This window comes from Ctenocephalides felis, unplaced genomic scaffold, assembly GCF_003426905.1.
Source record: "Ctenocephalides felis isolate EL2017-DRISC unplaced genomic scaffold, ASM342690v1 CF-g0.4_SCAFFOLD_01886, whole genome shotgun sequence".
NCBI classification, from domain to species: domain Eukaryota; kingdom Metazoa; phylum Arthropoda; class Insecta; order Siphonaptera; family Pulicidae; genus Ctenocephalides; species Ctenocephalides felis.
The window spans coordinates 79,884,836-79,901,761 of NW_020538040.1; the positions used below are offsets into that span (position 1 = coordinate 79,884,836).

At 28.5% G+C, this 16,926-nt stretch overlaps 1 protein-coding gene across 1 annotated transcript; it reads right to left on the minus strand.

The window, feature by feature from the left end:
* Window positions 1–37: 37 nt before the first annotated feature.
* On the minus strand, window positions 38–7,506 carry LOC113378601. Its single transcript, XM_026619147.1, has 2 exons — window positions 7,164–7,506; window positions 38–355 (listed from the first exon to the last, which is right to left on the minus strand). The coding sequence occupies exons 1-2, from the start codon at window positions 7,421–7,423 to the stop codon at window positions 307–309; spliced, it is 309 nt and encodes a 102-aa protein (XP_026474932.1). The 5' UTR covers window positions 7,424–7,506; the 3' UTR covers window positions 38–306.
* Between the last annotated feature and the right edge of the window lie 9,420 nt (window positions 7,507–16,926).

Genomic DNA, 16,926 nt, shown 5'->3' on the forward strand with positions numbered 1-16,926 from the left:
AAATAAAAGTATTATGAAGGTTGATATAAATGCCCTTTTCATAACTATATATATAAGTTTTCTTTTAATTCTAATTAGTATATCACAATTACTTGGTAATAATAAGTAAGACATTGCACAGGATGATAAATTCTATACTATAGAAATTTAGTTATCAGAACCAGTCGGAGAGCCTCTTTTCATTTCACTAGATGGTTAAATAATAATTTTTACCATTTCAGAGTCTGCAGATATGTTTTAAAATATTTCTATAATAAAAGTATCTGTGACAATGTCGTTAAATATTGTGAGTGGTAGCTTTTTCTTCTATGGTGCGTAAAGGTAATTTCCATTATCCGGTAGCCTTGGCGCGGCCCTGCAAAAAAAATATATAGATGCAAAATATGATATATATATATATATATATATATATATATACTAGCTGTACCCGTTCACGGTTTGCCGTGATTTAGTTTAAATTAAAAAGTTGAACAAAGATGTGTATTTGTTGCATGTAGTTTAACGTTACTACTATCTGTTCAACAATTTACATATTTAACAATTTGTCTACGAATTTACCTATAAACTTGCTAATCAATTTACCATTTTACCGACTTACCAATTTACCTGTCAACCTATTTACCTATCAACCCGTTTCACATGTCGACCAATTTACCTGTCAACCTGTTTATCCGTCTTGTTATTTGTCTATCTACCAGTTGTTCTGTCTACCATTTTACATATCCTCCAATTTACCTGACCAACAGCTATCCAACAAATTACTTTTTCACCAATTTACTTGTCTACCAATTCACATGTCTATCAATTTACCTGTCTACGAATTTACCTATCGACCTGTTTATCAATACACCATTTTACCTGTCAACCAAATTACATGTTTTCCAATGTACCTGTCATCCCGTCCTAAATGTCTACCAATTAACCTGTCATCCGGTTCTGAATGTCTACCAATTAACCTGTTCAATAATTTACCTGATAAACAATTAACCTGTTTAACAATTTGTCTACTGATTTACCTATCAACTGTTTATCAATCTACTATTTTACCGGCCTACAAATTTACCTGTCATCCCGTTCTACATGTCTATCAATTAACCTGTTATCCTGTTTATTTGTCTATATATTCGTCTAGATACCAGTTCTTCTCTCTACCATTTTACGTATACCTGTGCACCAGTTTACCTTTATAAATTCTCTAATTTACCTTATTTATTTACGTATTATAAACATTGATTCTACGTTTTAGTTAGAAAACGTACGTTAGAGACGATTTTTTCTCGTCATGAGACCATCCTGGAACTTCAACGAACATTTCAAAAAAAGAATTGGCCAAATTGGTCCAGGCGTTGTTGAGTTATGCGCTTACCAACACATTTTGCGATTCATTTTTATATATAAGATAAGACATATATAATATTTTGTATATTGACTGATTAATAATTAAAAACATAAAAGTTTTTGAGCAGGCATCTGTCCATTTATTAAAACTGAAACGAAATTATGTTTTAAAAGTTTAACGAGATGTTTGAAACAAACATATTTTATTAGTTTTTTTTTAAATATATCGTCATGATTGTTGTCTATTATATAATATTTTTCAAATCAAATTAATTCTTTTTCACGAATATGACTATTAATCAAGCTTTTTTTTTATTTTGTATGATTTTTTTTTAAAAAGTTTAATTCAATAAAAAAAGTCAAACTGTGACTCGAAACATAAAGTTCAGAATATATATAGAAATGTGTTGTTTTTTGCCGTTTTTTTTAAAAAAATTATCACCTGTTTTTTTATCCCACAGACGCGGTAAAATGCGAAAGCCAGGAACAAACAGGTCCAATATCTTATTTTTAATTTTAAAGAAATTTTAAAGGGAATAATAGTTCATCATTCAACCAATGCAAAATATAATATTCATGGCTACATTTTTTACAGAGATAATACTGTATATAACTTTGATCTGGAATTTCGTAACACGTATTAATAAGTGACTCGTATTTACCACTTTAAAAAATTTAATAAAATTTTGTTTCACTTGTTATTCTGTATAAATTCTTGATTTTTCACTGAGGTTCTCCTTCCATGCCAAAGCATATACTTAACAATTCTAATTGTAAGTTAGAAACACAATCGCTATATCTTGAGGATAATACATTTATGCCAATTTTTTGTTGATAATTTACTTACTAAAATTAAACTTAACTTACTTATATCGTACAATAAAATATTTTTACTATTTTTAAGATAATCTTTACCAAAATATTTCGGCATGTACATTAACATATGTGCATGACAGATACATGTAATATTTTTTCCTTTGCGATAAATACATAAATGCCTAAATTAGTCCGCATTAATTTTCGATCCAAATAAAAAGTACCACGTTTTTCAAAGATCAGATTTGTATCGTTCACAAAACGCTCGCACAGAATGCATTATGGTTTCTAAAGGGCTTCAATATTCACTTTCTCACAATGTGTCACTAGATAACTATTATATTTAAATATGATTATGTATACTTTATACTAACTTTTTTAAATACCGTTCATGAAGATTTAAAGTAAAAGAAAACTAGTGGGGTGGGTGGCATCGTGCCTTAAGGCAAATTGCTGGAACTTCCCGTACCGTAACGAAATGTTCGAGGAATACTGAATGTTTTCAAATAGATTATTATTAATATTGTAACATTGTCTAAATCTAATATTTATAAGAATTATATAAACTGAATTGCAAAGTTGAAATTATTTGTTTAAAGTGTATTAGAACTATAGTCAGAATTAAAAATAAAATCTGAATTATTTTCGGTATACAAAAAATTAAAAAAAAAAAAAAAAAAAAATGGGACAAAATTTTTTTTTCCAAAATCAATTATTTTGTTAAGACAAGCAGAAAGTTCTTTGAATCATTCAAATCGGACGCTTAGTTCTCTCAAAAACTGCCATTTTTAACATATTTAGCTCCGTATCTTCGAAATGGCTCGGCCTGCCTTTGCCAAAAACTAATAAACACTTCTCCCAATCATTACTAATTGAATGTTTTTTAGATCATTCAAATCGGATACTCCGTTCTCTCAAAAATTCGATTTCTATTTTCTGCACTCTTTGCTCCGTATCTCCGAAACGGCTGGACCTGCCTTTGCCAAAAACTAATCAGCTCTTTTCCCTATCAATAGGAATCGAATGTTTTTTGAACCATTCAAATCGGTTGATCCGTGCGCCCTAAAACGTGACTGGAAATTTGTATCCATACATACATACACACACACACACACATACACACACACACACATACACACACACACACACATCCATTTTTTCTGAGGTATGCAAAAACGTTCAGAAACCTTCAAAACGTCGAGAAATGTTAAAATTTTCAATTCCGATTTTCGGCCCATTACAATAACTTACCCTACGGGAAGTTAAAAATACTCATGATTTGTCACGAGTCACGCAATTATATGGCAGCTTAAATTGGTTTTAGGAAAGTCCGAGGTCCGAACGATAACGCAGGATCCGGGAAATAGTTATAAAAATGTTCACATATCACATATGCCTTCTAATAATATATATTAGAAAGTTACTTGTTGTGATGACTTCAAAATGAATACCCTTTTAGTGTTTATGTTTTAATTAAGATATTTAAAATTTAGACTTTTTAACGTAGAAAAGCAATAACTCCTTAGTAAAAGTATCCATCTGGCAACAACATTTATGCTGTTAATTTGTATTTGCAAAAATAATCTCATTTTAAAAAATAATATTTTCCGTAGTTTATTTTCTATCAATTGTAAGAAAATCATCAAATGCACCGTAAATCTCAGACCTTTATGTTTACTTATCTGTGTCTCAGACCTAGGACATGATCGTTCAAATCATCATAGAGCAAATATGCCATTAAAAATGTAGTAGATTTTATTTACATAAATGTTTTGTTGAAACTCTTACGCATACAAATCATGAGAAATATTTGAATAAATATTAAATAATTTTTTAAGCAAACTGTCCGGCTGCATATACATAAAATATACGTGCTCTTATATGTTTTGATCTAGTGTAAACTCCATTGCTCTTCTCACTCTGCCATATCAATATTTATCAAACTTCGAAGCCATAAGATATTATACTATATGTAATGTAAATTGATTGGTCTACTTCAGCATTTAGAAGTTCCAACTTTAGTTCCAACAGAGTTCGTTTAGGAGTGCGACATGGGGTAAATTATTAAAATCGCAAAAAGTTGGAAATATTACACTTTTTTCTATAAAATAGCTATTTTGTTATTATTATTTTTTAGTGAAATAGCTATTATATAGTAAAAGCATATGCACTTCAACTAATAAGATTTATGACAATTTTTTTTTAAAAATATATAGGATAGAGCGGGATTTAAAGGGCTGCCGGTAATAAGGTGTACCACCGATATCTCAAAAACAAGTAGAGCTAAGAATGTTTTAACAACAATATTTGAAAGTAAAGAAAAAAATATGTTTAACCAGCCATCATCTTGATTCTTACAACGTTGCTATCAGGATAAAAACGTCAATGTGTATATTCTTTCTTTGTTAGTTTTTTTGGTTGTGAGCACTTTTGTTTAATTTACCTTAATATAACTTTTAAGTATACGTTATTTAATTGTTTCATAAAATGAATAGTTAATTTCAAATTATATTCAATAGTTTTTATTATATAACCTATATAAAAGCTTTCATGTTTGTGAGGCAAAAAAGACCAAAAACCTTTTAAGTTATATTCCACAGTTTTTATTATATAACCTATATAAAAGCTTTCATGTGGGTGGGGCCAAAAAGACCATCTATTAAAAAAAGCAATTTTATAAGAGATAAATTAAATAAATAATTATTTCAACCCTGCTGATGACATTTCTGACAAAATACCAGATCAGGGTTATTTACAGTGTTATTTCTGTAAAAAATGCACAAATAAAATTTATATTTTACATTGGTTGAATATCGTAGTAAATATTTTGTAAAATCCCTTCAAATTAAAAATAAAACGTTGAATCTGTTTTCTCCTTAACTGTCCCAATTTATCCCGGCTATGGAGGTGTACCGCATGTTGACTTAAGCAATATTATTGTGAAAACCAAACCAATTATATCACAACAAATAACACATATAAAAAAATCTACTATCTGACTATGATCAGTAAAACTCTCCGCATTGTAGAGATATGCTTTTTTGCTGTTTTTCAAAAATTTGTTATCTAGTCCTTTTTACCCACAAGTCAAATGTCTTATTTTGAATTTTCAAGGGATTTTACAAAACTATAGCTACATTATTCAATTAATATAAAATATAAATTATGTGAGTACATTTTTTGGTAGAGAGATCTGGTATTTCATCAGCAGAGTTGGAATAACTATTTATTTACTTTATCTCTTGTAAAATTGCTTTTCTAACTTAATTTACTATTTTTTATTGTTTACACCTTTGCTAGGGTAAAGGTTCAGTTGGTCTGTTTTGCCTCACTCATACTTTTATAAAGGTTATATAAGAAAACTGTTGAATCTAACTTAAAATTAACAATACATGTTATAAAACAAATAAATAACAATTACTTAAAAATTATATTAAGGTCTCGTCAACTAAACAACAGTGCACGCAAACAAATAAACTAACAAAAAAAGAAAATACTTTTGTTATGGATTTTCAAATATTGCCGTTATCTCCTGATAACAACGTCGTAAGAATCATGGTGATGGCTGGTTGTACATCTTTTCTCTTCTACTTCCAAAAATTGTTGTTAAAAAATTCTTAAATTTGCTTGTTTTTAAGATATTGGTAGTGGACATTTTCTCCCGCGGACCTTTAAGCCCTGCTCTACCATATATATGCATATACCATATACACCTAAGTCTGTTTTTACACGGTCTTTTTGTACACGGTTTTGATATAACACGGTTTGAAAATTGAATATTTTTATTTTTTTTGCACGATTTTACTCCATTTAGCACGATTTGAAATATTATGTAATCAATTTTTTTTTGTCAAATTTAATTTTTGCGAAGTATGTTCATATCACAAAAAAGTATTTATGAAAGAAAAAAGTCTGAAACCATCGATAGTATCGATAGTTTGCGAACACTAGCTTAAAGATTTAAGTGAATTCCCCTTTAGCGCGTACAAACAATTTTTACTGGTCAAAGCAAATGTGAATAGCACTAATTTAGGGGAATTATTATTAAAATAAACATAAATTCTTGTTCTTGAAAATTCTTGTTTTTCACTAATTTTAATAGGTTTTAGAGAGTAGGACAAATCACCCATTTTTGTATAAGATCAATGTCTTTTTTTACACGGCTTCTTCTGGAACCAATCTCCGTGTAAAAACAGACTTAGGTGTATATATATATATATATATATATATATATATATATACGAGTATATATATATATATATATGTATACATTTTATTAACAAGAAAAGCAAAAACTTCAATACAACTGAACCATCTAAGTAAATCTAAATGTTGTTATTTAATGTTTATCATTAGAAATTCATATATTATTTATGAACTCTGTGAAGTAAACAAAAAACTATGTTATTAAAACATCAACTTATGTCTAAATGCATATATATATATATATATATATAATTTATTTATATGCCAGTACACATGTGCAGCGCAATGAAGCATGTATAAGAAATAGGTGTATTGCAATTTTATAATGCAATAAAAATTTATGCAATGAATATAATAGACGAATCAAATATACAATCTTCAGCGATAATAATACATATATAGAACGATCAAAAATTCAAATGTCAGTTTTGATTTTTGAACACCACTTGAAAAGACAGTAAGAACTAAACTTTTGCAATGTATTTTGAATAACTGTCTTAATGTAATGTAATTTTGAAAGCATAAATATGGTAAAATAATAAAATGTAGTATAAATAAATATAAGAAATATTCATGTTTTTAGTTCCAACAATTAACCACACGTCATATACAAAGCATAAATAAATTACAATTCGAATTTGCATTGATGATTCAAACAACATGTCATTCAATCGAAAACAGCGAATGTTTGTTAAATTTTGATTTGATTTTTGGCCTCCGTAAATTATATTATATGCAAATGATATCACGGTGATTGAAGTACGTATACGAGTATGTTTACATAATGAACATTTAAAACTTACATTATTTGTACGATGTGCACCATTTTCTCGTTCCTGAGCCTATCGGCCGATTTGAATTTCCCATTGTTCTCAAATTGCAATTGGGTTCTTGCTACTCTAATTTCACTTTCCATCGAATTATTCACTGCTTGCGTTTTCATTGCATATCCATTCGTCGTGGCGGTAACTGATTCTGCAGCAATTATTCTGTGTTTATCGGTTATTATAACGAAATTGGCGATAACGAAAAAGAACGCGACTCTGATCAATTGGTGCATCATTTTAATATAAAATTTGTTATTAAATAAATATTGTTGTAACGCAATTAGGTATCGCGTGCGTTTGATTGTGGCTCACGTTGATTACTGGTAAGTTACACCGACGACCGTTCGCTTTCTGCCCGTACAGCCTTGAGGTAACCAGCTTACACTATGCAAGATTCTTGTGACGTCACAAGGCTACAAGATGATCTGACACTGAAATATAGTTCGGAGGACAAAAAGTTCTAAATGTAAAATAAATGTTATTATACTTATTGGTATTGCTAAACAATTGTTTATTCTCAAGCGCGATCCTCAAACTTTCAATCGATTTTCAATCACTTTTCAATCGATTTTCAATTTTCCAGCCGGCTACTATGCACAATTGATTTAACACCTACCATTACAAATTATCCAAGTTTGAGAATCTACCATAAACCAAAAAAATGAATAATAATTTAATATAGATTTAAATGTTAGTCGATAATAGATAAAATTAATACCCTTTACGATAAGAACTTTTTAACAGTAGATTTTTACTTACTTCCCGTAGGGTAGTTATAGTAATGGACCGGACATCGAACATGAAAATTTTTGCATATTTTACGTTTTGAAGGTTTCTGAACATTTTGGCACACCTCAGAAAAAATTGATGTGTGTGTGTATGTGTGTATGTTTTGTATGTCCGCATTGTTTCGTCCACGTTTTCGGGCGCACGGAACAACCGATTTGAATGGTTCAAAAAACATTCGATTATTATTGATAGGGAGATGTGTTGATTAGTTTCTGGCAAAAGCAGGTTTACCCGTTACGGAGATACAGAGCAAAGAGTGCAGAAAATACAAATCGAGTTTTTGAGAGAACGAAGTATCCGATTTGAATGATCTAAAAAACATTCAATTTGTAATGATTGGGAAAACATGTGATTAATTTTTGACAAAGGCAGGTCCAGCCATTTCGAAGATACAAAGCTAAATGTGCAAAAAATGGCAGTTTTTGAGAACTAATGATTCAAAGAACTTTTTGCTTGTTTTAACAAAATAATTGCTTTTGGAAAATAAAAATTTTGTTTCAAACTTTTTTTTTCAAAAAAATTTTTGTTTGTATATCGAAAATAATTCAAATTTTAATTTTAATTCTGACTAATGTTCTAATATACATTAAACAAATAATTTTAACTTTGCAATTCAGTTTATATAATTCTTATAAATATTAGACAATGTTACAGTATTTATAATAATCTATTTGAAAACATTTAATATTCCTCAAACACCTCGTTACGGTACGGGAAGTTCCAGCAATTTGCCTTGAGGCACGATGCCATACACCACTAGTTGTTTATGCATTTACAGTTTTTTTAGATAAATCATATTATATAAATATTTTATTAGGTTTCAAATCTGTGCTTCCCCCATTTGCTATTTAAATTAACTATCAATATCAATAACATTACATTTAAAATTAATAAAAATACGTTCTGTCTGCATAACAATTTAATAAATACGATGAATAATAAGGTTTTCTTAAGGTCCCGTATCTAGTATCCACAAAAGCACAGCTATTTTAAAAATTGTTATTCATATGTCCATATGCGATTTTGTTCTTGACATGTAATCGTTATTTTTTATTTAAATTTAGGATATCGTATCATATGAATTGAACGGAATAAAATTTTAGTTGCCGTTTGCCGAATAATTACACGTAAGCAGATTTTGTATGCAGTTTGAATACATTTATTACATAATCTAGATACACATCTAAATGATTTTTTGTACCTATCTTTAACATTTAAACATATTTTTTATTATTTATTCACAGAATTGATTATTTAATGAACTTCCAGAGTTGTTAAAACAGCATTGTTTCTTAGTGACTTGCAATATTTTAATTGTAAACTCAAATACACAAAAGTAAATTTTGAAATCTTATGTAATTTTTTTAAATTTAGTCGAAATGTGCATGTAGTAGGGCAATTGATTGCAAATATAAAAGAAAATAAAAACAATGCTATTAAGTATGCTCCTAATTAAATTATTTCGACTCAATTTAAGACTGCTGAGTAGGTTTAAGGTATAAGAAGAAAATATCTCATTATATTTTCAATTTGTTATTATAATCCTGTTTGATTATAGCTCTGTACTTTGATTCGTTAATACTTATTTTAACAAAATGCTAAAATCCTCAATTTTATTTGAATTGTATGAGATTATTCAAGTCAGGACTGTAGAGGAAGTAGATGTAAAATCAGTCATTTTTGTATTCGTTCATTCGACATCTTAAAACTATATAGTTTAAACTATATTAAAATCCTATAATTTGGTTTGCAATGTACTATTATGAGAACTGACATATTTATAACCTGTTAGCCGGTATACTAGCATAACAAAATATATGCTGGTGATACACCATATTTTTTTCGCACAGAACCTCAGTGTAAGAGGTCTACAGTTTAATAGATTTTTTATTATAAACATAAATCAATCACAGTATTGAAATAAAATTAAATTAAAATTACTGTTACTATAATATGATTTTTTGATATGCGCATATAAAAGATGGGAACGTTAAAACATTTGTCAAATAACTGTCTAAACCGCATATTTTAAAGCGTTTTATAACTTTTGCATGCGAATTAGAATGATATACATAAAATTTAAGTCCAGAGATTAGCAACATTCGGTGAACCAACTGAAAAGACTATATTCAATATGTTCCACAATATCTAGTTTGAATCGTTGCATTCTAAATTACGTTATCTAAAATATAAAATAATCTTACCCACACGACAAATATGCAGATGATAATTCAGTTCAAATTTTTTTCGTCTGAAGTAAATTATAAAAAACGAAAAAGATATATATATATATATATATATATATATATACACACACATATATATATATATATATATATAATATTTATCATATATATAATATATGATGTATTATAGTACATATATAATAATATATTCATCATTTGGAATTGTGTAATACATAGATCACCTATGGTCTTCTCAATTCTTTAACAATGATTATTTTTTATACATTCAAGAATGTATCCGGTTTATTATTTTGTTTACTAATATAATAAAAACAATTTAATTTAAATTAATGCATCAGCTTTATGCAAAATTGCAATTTTGATGGCATTTTGACTAATTTATAAATATAAAAACCAAACTATGTAATTCGTAAATAACTAACAATAATAATAATAGCAACTCCACTACAGATTTGAGAACAGCTTCTGAATTTTTCAGTTCCCTACATTTTCCCTTCTCGCGCAACTCTCAATCATGCATTCTACTTCTCATAGAATTTTCCTTTCAAAACCGTCGTGAAGGGAACTCTATTCGCAAGTATTATAGAAAAAAAAATATTTAAAAAAAATCGTATCGCGAGTTGTATTCGCCAATACGCGCAATGCCATCTAGAGCAACTTTACAAATTGTTAAAAATGAAAATGAGGACAGCCAGTTTATATTTAACGCGTTTAATGAAAACATATTTGTAATCTATTGCATAATTCAATAGTATATTAGTAACTAATGAAACATTTCTATTACAAATTTTTATCATTTAGTTCACTTGACCAATGTGTTTCTATTACAATAATATTTTTTAACAACGATGCAAATACTAAGGCTTGTTATTGATGTTATTTCTTGTCTAAACTACAATATAAAAACGGAGATAAAAAATGGGAATTTCTGCGCACCACTTAACATAATAAATGCTACATAACAAGAGGTTGCCCGAAAATCAATTCGAGATCAAATTGCCGTTTCTTATAGGCGAATGCGTCATCTCATTCAGATTTACAGTCGGGTCAGGTTAAAATCAAATAATTTAATAATGATCGTAATATAATTTACATATCTTTCTACGAATCCTGAAGTACAAAGTGTACTCATTTTAACTGATATCTTAAGTTTAAAAGAAAAATCTTACGATACTCATATGACATTACATTTTTAATACTAAAGAATGTGGCTAAATAGAACATCATCTTCTTCGTCTTACTCTGTCTAATGTAAAGTTACTGTTTGGACACTTTTTGCATACGCATAATTCTTTAATGATCTGTTTACTAAACGTAAACAAAGTAGTATAATTTTTAACAATTTTTTTTAAAAATTATAATAGTCTGCATAAATAGTCAATAAATTTGTTTAAGCTCAAAGTTTCTGCTTCAAATTTGTTTGTGTAATATTAACAACATGAAAAGTTAAGATTTTTTGTATTGTGTGATATTAAATAACATAGAGGAAAGTCACAAAATATGGAATAGTATCCTAATACGAAATGTTCTCATTTCTCTAACATAAGGACCCTAGACAATATTAGAATACCCTGTAATATATGAATAAGACTGTAAGTAATAAACACAATACTCGACCATCTTTTGTTTCATTCGGTCTACTAACTAACGCACTCGAGTCAGTTGCGCGAACGCTTCACGTGTAGCAGGGGTGTTTTGTTTTGTTTTGTTGTGAAGAAAGTTTTAATCCTTTCCACTCGCGACTTCCGAAATTTATATGAATTTTGCCGGCGGCATTCTAGTCGAGAGGGTTAAAGGTAAGTAATAAATGAGTATTACCAGCTGTTATGTTTGTATACTTTATGTAATTGTTATACTATTTAGTATATAGGTATTATGTTTATTTTACTATTTTGTGATCTATTGTCATTAAAATATTTTGACTTGAAAAAATATTTAGAAAATTTTGAATTAGTATGAAAATCCAAATAAATAAAAAATGAACAGTCGTCGGTGTGTAATTATGGAATACTAATGAATATGGAATATATATGCCAAAGAAACGAAGAAAAGTATCTAGCAGAGAAAGAAAAGTTCATGTAGCAGCAGTCATAACATCTTCTCCCTACAAAAATGATTTAGAAAATAAAAATATGAAGAAACAAGAAAAAAAAGTAAATTAGTCAAGACTAAGAATAAGAAGAAAACTGCGAAGAGGAACAAACAAAAGAAGAAAAATAAGGATGATAGTGAAGAAATAAACTCTGAATTGATGGACCAAGATATTAAGGTCTATTTTTGTTATTTTTATGTTGATTTATGCTTATATTCCATATATGGGTACCTATTCCATATTTGGTTACTCATTTGTGATTTTGTTTTTTTTTTGTTAGATTTCAATTTAATAACTAATATATTGAATTAAAGGCTGTTAAATACTTCATATAAATGTAAAAACATTAAACTAATTCAATTAATATGAAGTTTTTTTATATCCCAAAAACAAAATGGTATTTTATATTAGGTGACTTTCCTCTATTAAAATGTTATCAGATCGCGCAATTAATATTAAAACGATTCTTGAATATAATGTATCAAAAAGCTTATAATTATCTAATTTTTATATATTAGCAAATACTTAAATCTGATAAAGTGATGTAGAGGTGTGAAAATTTCATATTGCACTATTGACACAATTTGCGCAGAAAATAGAGCCTGCCAAGCCCTAGATTATCTTTTTTTATAACAATATCAAGTGGTTTATTTGATTGTTAAAATTTCCTCGTAAAAGTCCATTTCCGAAAAGTAGTATTTTCACATAAATTGTTTATACTAATGACAAATCTTGGAATGATACATCATACATCATATTTTAATTCAAACAAAATCATGAACGAGATTAAAAGCAAATAAACGTGAAAAAATAATTGAAATTGTGAAAATAATTATAATCACATAACTAATGAGTAATCATATTAATATTATTGCAGTTTTTATGCAGTATGCTAGGTTTATTTATTAGTAACGATTCGCTAATAAAAGAATAAACAACTTATGTACCGTTTCTACGTTTATAGAACATGTTTTTTTCTTCAAAGTAATTTTTAATGTTGCTAAGTAAGCAATAATCAGCCGGATCAATGTCCGGCAATATTGCTGCGTGAGACGTCATTAGTTACACATTTAAATGTCATCGTCTATCGGTGTAATTTGTGATAGTGGGAATAGAAATATTGTATTTTGGACTCGAAAAAAGCACTATATGTGCAGCAAGCACTCTGGCCAAAACTAATAAGTGATTGATGGTTTTATTATCGAAAAACTGCGCAATGTATACATACATACACATACATATACGAATACACACACACATACTCACACGCATATATAAACAGTAGAATTCCGCTAATACGACACTATTAAAAACCAAAGGGTGTCGGCTTAGTGAACTGGTCGGATTACTGGATTATAGTGAAAAGGACATAAGATATTGAAAATAGCGAAAAAAATCCAGTTTTTTTAACCATTCAAATCGGTTGATCCGTACGCCCGAAAATGTGGATGAAAAAATGCGGACATACAAAACACACACAAACACACACTCTCTCTCTCACACACACACATCCATTTTTTCTGAGGTATGCCAAAATGTTCAGAAACCTTCAAAACGTAAAGAAATGTAAAAAATTTCAATTTCGATTTTTGGACGATTACGATAACTTACCCTACGAGAAGTTAAAACTATATTAAAAATTTCATATCCGAATATTGTGTTGAAGCCCCCCAAGACGTGCGCTTTTTCGCATGCATCCCATTCAAGGTAGTACTAGCCCTGATTATTACTTAATTTTATATTTTAATTGAATTTATTTGTCAAATCCTGTTCATATATGTATCATTCAATCTTGACCAACTAACTAAATATTTCATATCCAAACAAAAGAATTTTTGACACAATGAAAGTTCTAAATATTTTTTTGAATAAGTAAATTTATTTTTTATATTGTGAAATAATTTAATAAAGTAAAGCAAAATACGACTTGCATAAATTTAAAAAATTATAATGTCAAATTGAATTGATTTGATTTTATCTGCCAATTGTATATTGTATCTTATTTTAATTTCTGGCACATCTCAGCTGCTTTTCGGCAACAATAATGTAGACATTACATTTTTCTTATTCATACTCATGAATTTAATATATTCTAATATTGTCTAGGCTCATAAATGAATTAAAATTTTTGGCAGATGGCAGTTCTTATTTGTTTTCAATGCCAAACAATGTCTCAAATATTTTCAATGTCAAACAATGACATGTCGTTTTTGCCATTTTTTTTTCATTTATTTCTACAATATTACTATATTTTTAGGATCATTCACATCCTAATAATTCCCTTAACAAACTTAAGAAAGATTTATCCGAATCCGAATAATCATTTAGGAGGAGTAGCTCGACTTACACCCGTACAGAAGAATTTTATATATAAGATATATATATACAGGGCCGGTCCTGGGGTCCTCAGCGCCCGCATGCAAGATTTGTTCTAGCGCCCCCCCCCCCCAATGATTTCAACTGTTTTATCAGTTTTTCATTAAAATTATATAAACATTTACTTTATTTTTTTAAATTAATTTTTCTGGATTTTTGTGGACACACTTTAGTGCACAAAAATTTAGATATAATCTAAAGGCTATATACGCTGATTTTAAATTATACATTGATTTTAAATTTATTTAAAAAATCGAGGCGATTCGCGGGTTGATCATAATCAAATATTTTTAAATTTTCAATTATTTCTGACGTAGGTGTAATATTAATATTTTGGTTTTGAAACATTTAACTTATTTATTATGCGATTTATTCTATAGAGCAAATCACGCCAAAAGAGCAAAAAAAGAATAGTTTTTAGTTTTTAAACATAACATTCGTATTTTATGTTTTAAATTAAATTTTATTTTAATTTATTTTTTTATTATTTACAATATCCAAAATTGCATCGTATACTTCTCCTTATTGGTATCGTAAGAGCCGAATTGTATTCAGCTTTACCTTCCCATCAGATTCAAAGTATCAGATTGTTGTTAAAAGTTAAACTTTTAACGTATTTTTAAAGTATTGTCCAAAGTTAGTAAAAGATGCAAAGAAATTACATATTCCCTTTACTGTACTGAAACAAACAAATTATATTTTTATCTGTATTATTTCTGCATAGTTAATAAATAAATTATGTATAAAAAAAGTTTAAAGATTTTTGTTCCTAAGTACATTTTGCTTTCATTTTTCACATTTGCTCCATTTCCATAACCCTAACCATGCATGTCTTCAACATTCAAAACTTATCAGAAGCGAAACATTTGCAATAAAAGCAAAAGTTACAATTCAATTTCTCGGTATGAACATGCCATTTTTTAGGCACTGACTCCTCATTCTTTATTTTTGCTTCAGTTTTTAACAAGTCTCGTTTTAACTAAATCAGCTTGCAATTTTTTGTCAATTATGCCCAATAGTTAATTTAATCTTTCGCAGGTTTGAGCTTATGGGATTGAACACTAGATAATTAACTTCCCGTAGGGCAAGTTATAGTAATCGCAAAAAAATCGAAAATGAAAATTTTTGCATTTCTCGACGTTTCAAAGGTTTCTGAATATTTTGGCATACCTTAAAAAAAATGGATGTATGTGTGTGTGTGTGTGTGCGTGTGTGTATGTATGTGCGGATACAAATTTTCGTCGACGATTTCGGGAACACCGATCAACCGATTTGAATAATTCAAAAAGCATTCGATTCGTATTGATAGGGAGACGTGCTGATTAGTTTTTGGCAAAGTCAGGTCTAGCCGTTCCGAAGATACGGGGCAAAAAGTGCCGAAAACGGTAACTCAGTTTTTAAGAGAACGGAGCGTCCGATTTTAATAATTCAAAAAACATATATTGACAAGGTGAAGAATCGATCAAATTTTCATAAAGGCAGGTCTAGCGGTTTCGGAGATCTAATGAAAAAGTAAAAAAAAAATGCCATTTGGCGGTCAAAAATGATCATTAGACATATGCACATCAAATTATCAGATATTTTATAGAGATTTTAACAATAAGTATAATTTTGGTTTACATTCCTATGGGTTCCGTACCAATGTTTACGCGTTAGACGTCGACGCGGCGCTTACGCGGTTTGATATTTCGTCTTTATGCAGTTAAAGCAGTACGATTGCTTTGAAAAAAAGTTTAGATCTTTCAAAATATGTCTAAATAAAGAAAACATTTTTTTTCAAAAAAAAAAAATTAAAAAAAAAAATTTAAAAAAAAAAATTTTTAAAAAAAAGTAATTTTTTGTCTAATTGTTTGTCAAAAATCTTATTTTTTCGAAGTAAATTTTTTTTCAAAAATGTTAATCGTTTTTAAAAAAATAATAATTTTTGGTACGGGAAGTTCCAGCAATTTGCCTTAAGGCACGATGCCTTGATTGCCTTAAGACAGAATTCCACTTACAACTAGTTTCTTTTTCGATTCCAAGGTAACTTCAAACAAAGAAAAAATTGAATAAGTAGATTAAGCAATGAACAGAGCTGTTATTTACTAATTTGCAGTGTTATTAATCGGTTAATTGTTTCTACTGATATCACATTGCAAAATAAATGTGAATAAATGCTTTTTGTGTCTTCGTAACCCTATTAAGTTAGATTGTTTATTATAATTTAATATGCATACTAGATTTTATATAAATAATTCTAGATTTTATATAAAAAATATAAATATTACATTATAAA